Consider the following 7,618-nt stretch of genomic DNA (forward strand, 5'->3'; position numbering starts at 1 on the left):
ATCTGAATGTCTTCTTTGGTGAAGTGTCTGTTCATATCCCATGCCCATTTTGCAGTTGGGTTGTTTACCTTTATCTTGTTGTGGTGCTCAAGTATTCTATAAATTCTAGATCTAAGTCCCTTATCAGTCATACCATTACCAAATATTTTTTCCCAGTCTGTGGCTTTCCTTTTTACCCTATTGGAGAAGTTTTTGGATGTGCATAGGAATTTGATTCTTAGAAGGTTCTATTCTTCTGTTTTATCCTCTCCTGGTTATAGGTTTTTCCGTGTGCTTGGAAAACTGTTCATGTTGTGGATTAGGGTTTTTAGAGTTCTTCCAAGCTTTTTTCTAATGAAGTTTATAGTCCTTGGTTTTAGTCCTAAGTCCTTGATCCACTTTGAGTTAGATAGTTTTCCAATTTTGCCAACACCATTTGTTAAAAAGGCTGTCATTTCCCCACTTAACTGTCCATAGGTAGATGGGCTAATTTCTAGGTTCTCTTATGTAACATTTTTCTCATATTTTTAAAATTACATAATTTCTATACAGTGAAACACACAGATTTTAAGTATAGTTTAGGGAATTTTAACAAATGCATATACTTGTCAAGCCCACAACCTTAAGAGCACACAGATAAATAATTTTAACTGAATGGTAAATTGTTTGATGACATTCATCAAAGCCATTTAATGAGGAAAACCTGTAACTCTATCATGTTGATCCTAAAAATCATGTCTCTTAACTTCTTCTACAGACAGGTATAAAAACCTTCCCACAGCTTCCCGAAAGCTGCAGTTCTTGGAATTGCAGAAGGACTTGGTTGATGATTTTAGGATCCGATTAACTCAAGTGATGAAAGAAGAGACCAGAGCTTCCCTTGGCTTTCGGTACTGTGCGATTCTGAATGCTGTTAACTACATCTCCACTGTATTAGCAGACTGGGCTGACAATGTTGTAAGTTACTGTATTAAGTAATGGATTAATATTTGGTACAATTTTGTCTTTTAAAGTATTTCTTCTATCTCACAAACAAAAAAAATTAGAATTACAATGATGTAAAATTTAGGTGACTAAAATACACTATTTTCTCAATCAGAAAAACCCTGTGGTTAAGGAATCCAGGTATCCTGGTGTACATAATCATTGGAAAACAAAGGCAACATTTTTTGAAATAATTGTTCTCAGAATCAACTTTCTTCTTTTCACTTTGTGCTACATGGGTAATTGCCATCTTAGGTAATTAAGAATACTGTTGTGAAATCAAGAAACTAAGATTAAAGGAAAAGAAAAGAATAACTTTGGTATTTCTTGATTATTTTTAAACCATGGTAGAGATTATAAAAAATTGTAAAATTGAAAAAAAACTCCCAGAAACATTATTTTTAAATTCTATGTATTTTCAAAGCATTTAACATTTTATTTTCAAGCATATCCAAAATTGCGAAGAATAGTAAACTCAGCGTGCCCTTCACCCACTTTATACACCAGTTTTGTTTCATTTAAGCTCTGTTCCATCCCCTACATATGATTTTTTAAAATTTTATTTTTATTCTTTTTTTGTGTGTATACCGTCAAATCAGATCTGACTGGTACAGGAGGAGATTGTCCTTCCTTCTCCAGCAGAGCATCTGGTAGATTCAGACCACTCACCTCTGGGATTGCAGTGCAACTTCTTGCCACTAGGCCACCAGAGCTCACCTACATATGATTATTTTTAAATCCATCTCAGATAATCATATTTCATGTCAAACATTTTAGTATGTATCTCTAAGAGATAAGACCTCTTTTAAAAAACATCACATCTCAATACTCTCTATTAACTTACCATGTCAAGAGCGGGGGTGCGGAGGGGGAGGTGGAGGAAAAAAGATAAATTACCATGTCAAACAGTTCTTAACTAATGTTAATCATCAGGAATCACTTGTCCTTATATTATTAAGTATATTTTAAATAAATCTAAAAAGCAAAACTTTAAGTCCGTTAATATAAACAGTTCAACATAAAGGTAATCTATGACATTTTTTCTCTATATAAAAAAATCCTAGTGGATTCTTGTTTTAACTGACAAGCTACTCTTCTGGGGAACAGTGTAGCAGTGTGCTTCCATAAATATTTGCAGCCCTAAGAACCTCTAATCTTTTTCAGAGGCAGATCTACTCTTTTCCCTAAGTCAGAATCCAATCAGCTCTAATGAATGAAATTGGTTTAGTGGTTTTAGTAGAAAGAATCAGGGGGCGCTGGTGGCCTAGCAGTAAGAAGCTGCACTATAATCCTAAAGGCATGCTGCTCAAATCCACCAGCTGCTCCATGGGAGAAGGATGGGCAGTCTCCTGTGTGATTTACTGTCTCTGAAAACCTACTGGAGGGTACACAACAACAATATAATCAATCAGTTAAATACATGTGATGATACTGTGGTTGTGTTTCTTAAAAAGCTCTTAAATCTTAGCAATACATACTAATATAGTTGATAGGAAATATACCTGAAACCATTTAAAACCGTTATCCAAGCAAAAACTTGTGCATAAAATGTTTTCTTAAAATAACACTGGAGAGCGAGCTCTGGTGGCCTAGTGGCAAGAAGCTGTACTGCAATCCCAGAGGTACATGGTTCGAATCCACCAGATGCTCTGCTGGAGAAAGAGGGTCAATCTCCTCCGGTACCAGTCAGATCTAATTTGATGGTACATACACAAAAAATAATTAATAAAAAACAAACTAAAATAACAGTGGAAGCTGCCTAAATAACCAAAAAAGTAAAATGTCCCAAAAGCCCATCAACCAAAAATGGATAGATAAAATGTGGTATATTCATACAATGGAATATTAGTCAACAAGAAAAAAAGAATAAAGTCCCGATCCATGTAACATGAATGAACCTTGAAAACACTGTGCTAAGTGAGATAATCTAGATGCAAAAGACCACATATTATGATTCCATTTTTATGAACTATCCTGAAAGGCAGGAAGTGTATTCATAGTTACCTGAGGCTGTGGAAAGAGTGAGGCTGAAGAGAGTGGGGTTAATGGTTTTGAGGTTTGGGGTTTTTTTTAGGGTTGGGGGTAATGAATATGTTCTAAAATAGACTGGTGATGAGTACACAGCCCTGTAAATATACAGTAAAAGCCACTGAATTGCACACTTTGAGTGAATTGTACATTATGCAGATTATATCTCAAGCTGTTTAAAAAAGTTAACTTGTTAACATGTTTTTGCTTCTAGTTTTTTCTACAACTTCAACAGGCAGCACTGGAGGTCTTTGCAGAGAATAATACCCTCAGTCAATTGCAGTTGGGACAGCTGGCCTCAATGGAAAGCTCGGTCTTTGATGACATGATTAACCTCTTAGAGCGTTTAAAACATGATATGTTGACCCGTCAAGTTGACCATGTTTTTAGGGAAGTTAAAGACGCTGCAAAATTGTATAAAAAAGAAAGGTATGCCCTTTGTTTTCTAATAGATCACCCTCAGTTTGGTGAAAGTTAAAAGATGGTACATTAAATCAGATTTCCATGTTTCTAGGTGAGTTAGAGGTTTGCCTCATTCATTTTTTTTTGCTGCCTCTTTCTGCCCTCTGGGTAGATAATGCCCTTTTGGTCTTATGTGGTTGATTGTACAGAAGAATACATTCCTCTCTGGGATTATTATTCACTTCATTATAGGCTTGTCTGTGGTTTCACTAAAGTTTTCTCTCTCTGGCTGGGTCTTTTTAGGCCTGAGGGTTATCTAAAGACCAGAGTGTTGGGACTGTCACCCATTTTATACAATAAGGTGCTCCTGTCACAGTCTGTGTATGCTTGCATTGTACTCTTTCTTCTACTATAATTCCCTATGGGCACCTTTTATCTTCACCACATTAGGAGCCTTTGAGGCAAATGCTATTGTTCTAGCACAATCAATGCCTTATAGTGAGCTTGAAAGTGTTACTGTCTTTTACTGAAAATAAAAGCATAAAATTAGCTGATGTCTTAAATGCTAACATTTTACATTTTAGCCGTTATATAATTATTCCTATAAACCACATATATAATTGGGATTTAAAATATTTACCTACCATCGTCTTATTAAATAAGGAACATTTAATTGAGAGCCAAAGTTTAAATGCAAATAATTTATTTTCTGGTAGAACTTTGGGTATTTGGTAGTAATTGTTTTCTGACCTTTAATGCACCAGTACTATTTAAATACAGTGTACCTCCCAAAATTTAACATTATTTGCTAAATCTTTAGAAATATGAGATGATGAGACATTTGATAGTCAAAGTTCTTGTGCTTCAGGCTATGTTGTCCTTCTTTTTCCAGGTGGCTGTCTTTGCCGGCTCAGTCAGAGCAGGCCGTAATGTCCCTGTCCAGTTCGGCCTGCCCTTTATTGCTTACTTTACGGGACCGGTTACTTCAGCTCGAGCAGCAGCTTTGCTTCTCCTTATTTAAAATTTTCTGGCAAATGCTTGTAGAGAAGCTGGACATGTACATCTACCAAGAAGTAAGTAAGAGGAGACGATGGCATTGGTCTATGATGATAAGGGCAATTCATTATATCATTAATTATTCTGTGTTTCAGATCATCCTTGCTAATCACTTCAATGAAGGAGGAGCGGCTCAGTTGCAGTTTGATATGACTCGGAATCTTTTCCCTTTGTTTTCCCACTATTGCAAGAGGCCAGAAAATTATTTTAAGCAGTAAGCTCAATATTTAGTTGTTAATTGATGCTTCAGATTGTGAGAGGAGGTAGACTGCATCTTAAAGAACTTTTGTTAGTTTTCGCTTCTGTTGAGTCAGCTATGACTCACAGCGACCCTGTGAACAACAGATCTGATTCTTGTACCCTATCCTGTTCCATCCTTATCGTCTGTAAAATGCCTAACCTGTTGTTACAGTCACTGTGTCAATCCGTCTTGTTCTGTGGCTCTTTAGGGGCCCGATAGTGTTTAGTGGAATAAGCACCAACCAAAATCCACTGCCTCAAGTTGCTTCTAACTCGGCAAGCTCTGGTGGCCTAGTGGCAAGAAGCTGCACTGCAATCCCAGAGGTGTGCAGTTCAAATCCACTAGATGCTTTGCTGGAGAAGGAGGAACAATCTCCTCCTGTACCAGTCAAATCTGATTTGACGGCGCGCGCACACACACACACACACACACACACAAAATTTTAAAAAAAAGTTGCTTCTAACTCATAGTGACGCTGCATTGGGTTTCAGAGACTGGAATTCTCTACGGGAGGAGACTACTCATTGTTCTTCTAAGGATCAGCTAGGTGGTGGTGGGTCTAAACTGCTGACCTTCAGTTATCAGCCTGGTTCATCCTATGCCACCATGGCTCCTGGAATAAGTACAGATCAATTAAAAGTTTAAAACACTCACTGTGTATCTCCTGTATGCTTAGATTACAAGCTAAAATACTAGAGAAGCTAACATGTAAAAGCTGAGTGCGTACCAGCCAAGGCACAAATTATATCTTGGGTTTGTTAGCATTTGGTCTAAATGCTCCTATTGGGAATTAACTCAAAGGCAGTCAGGTTTTTAATTTGCTTATTACTGAGGGATAGGTTAGAATGTGAAAAAAAACACAGTTACAGATATTTTTTTAGTAACTAATCAGTTAAGGCAGGTCTGACAAATTTTCTTCCATAAAACTTACTACTTTTGGTTCTAACTATGTATGTCTATGGAAAAAATTCTTAGAAGTATTTTCTGATTTGTGGGGGGGTTAAAATTTAAATTATTTAGGAAGTATTTGAGATGGTAATGAAGTTCCTAAACATATAATAAAATGAAAGATTTTTGCTTATTCTATTAAGAAATTTTCTAACCCCTCATTTTTCATTAATGCTTTTCATTTATCCCTTAATTAACTTTCTCTGTTCCCATATCCTCATTTAACTAATGTCTTAGCTTTCATAGACTATCAGTATCAAGTACTATATGTAGGACAGTAATGTATGCCTACTAAGAAAAGGAGTCCCTCAGCAGTAGAAATCAAACCATTAAAAAGTGTGGCTGATGACTAAACGGTTGCTAGCTTGAATCCACCCAGTGGCACCTTAGGAGAAAGTCTGATGATGTTCTTTTCCAAAATCAATAAATCGAACACGCTGTGTAACATACGTCTGCTCTAATGCAGAGAGTCACCATGAGGTGGAATCTATTCAATGGCAACTAGTTACTCCTTATTCTCTCTAGAAACCTAGTGAAATATATGCTCTATACATATACAGTCTAACCATGATAAAAAGCCACATAATATAGAGGACATATCAGTATAAGGAACTGGTCATTTTTTCCAAATAAAGTTTTTCTGAGTTAATATGGATGATACAGATAACAAACATGTAATTTCCCTCCTGTGTTTATTTTTTCTTTAACAGTGTCAAAGAAGCCTGTATTGCCTTGAATTTGAATATTGGTTCTGCCCTTCTTCTGAAAGATGTCCTACAGTCAGCTCCTGAGCAACCTCCTGCCACAGCAGCACTGAATGAACTTGGAATTTATAAACTAGCTCAACAAGATGTGGAGATTCTACTTAATTTGAGAACAAACTGGCCAAATACTGGAAAATAATGCCATCCATCATAATAAAAACTTCTTAGGATTTTCTTTTAAACAAAGAGGATGCCAACTGGATTTCAAGTTATGCGGTGATATTATAATGAAACTGGACAACTGAAAATTCTACGGAATCATTCATGGACTTTTAGGTGTTATTAAAATGCTGGCCATCCTTCTTTATACCTCTTTTCCCTATGGAAAACAAACACAAAAAAACACAATTTAGAAACCATGCAAACACAGTCATTTTGTTTATACATATGAATGGCAGTCTGTCATGAAAATATAAGAGCAGAGCTAGTAAATTATGATTGACTCTTAGTATCCTACACTAATTAAGGGAGATTGCTGTGGATAATCAAACATAGCAAATACATTTTTCTTTTTAAAAAATCACTTTATAATTGATGTTTATAATTAAGATTCCTGTGTCTATTCTGGGGAGTCACAATCCTTCCAGAACAAAACATATTGTGAAATGATGACTCAGGTAGGAGCAGTTTTCATTTCCCACCAATTTTGTTCCATTTAAAGTACACCCCCTATTTCCATGTGGCAGTGGGCAACTTTGTCTTTCAGTATGGAACATTTCAGACCAGTTGCTTCTGCTTCACTCTTTTTCCCTTGGAGCAAGAAATAGAATTAAACCTTTTTCCCTTCTTATTTATATAACTAATGACCTTACATTTTCTTCTAACTGTTCTTTCATCTTGGGCGGTATTAATGATTTTTTGGTTAATAAACACTCAGAAAAAACTTTTTAAAATACTGAGCTACATTATTGGAGGCTTTATATAGCTATCAAATTCTATTCCAGTATTTTTTTTTCCTGATTGAACATTTAGTTACTATTTTTCATACTTTGGTTGGCATGCTTCCTATACTACAGGGAATCACTGATGTTGCACTAAATTCTGAGGAATTCATTTGAGACAGATTCTCTTGCTTTGCATTTTATACGTAAGTTTTTCTAACTGGTGTATCGAACTAAAAGGTTTGATGGTTGTTCTAGCACACTGGGATTTTTCCTCATTCTTTTTTAAAATTTTTTTTTTAATGAACATTTACAGAGACTTTGGATTTTCATTC

The 7,618-nt window shown here is 35.8% G+C and overlaps 1 protein-coding gene across 1 annotated transcript in view; it reads left to right on the forward strand.

Moving 5' to 3' along the window:
* The window catches only part of RINT1 (RAD50 interactor 1), a 40,772-nt gene extending 33,856 nt beyond the window's left edge, over positions 1-6,916 (forward strand). The window contains exons 10-14 of the mRNA XM_006882618.1: positions 737-936; positions 3,206-3,420; positions 4,286-4,466; positions 4,545-4,663; positions 6,349-6,916. Coding sequence (XP_006882680.1) covers positions 737-936; positions 3,206-3,420; positions 4,286-4,466; positions 4,545-4,663; positions 6,349-6,541 — 908 coding nt within the window. The 3' untranslated portion in view covers positions 6,542-6,916. The remainder of the gene's footprint in view (positions 1-736; positions 937-3,205; positions 3,421-4,285; positions 4,467-4,544; positions 4,664-6,348) is intronic.
* The last annotated feature ends 702 nt before the right edge of the window (positions 6,917-7,618 follow it).

Source organism: Elephantulus edwardii, unplaced genomic scaffold (genome assembly GCF_000299155.1).
Source record: "Elephantulus edwardii isolate Elephantulus edwardi_28Jun2011 unplaced genomic scaffold, EleEdw1.0 scaffold00022, whole genome shotgun sequence".
In the NCBI taxonomy this organism is placed as follows: domain Eukaryota; kingdom Metazoa; phylum Chordata; class Mammalia; order Macroscelidea; family Macroscelididae; genus Elephantulus; species Elephantulus edwardii.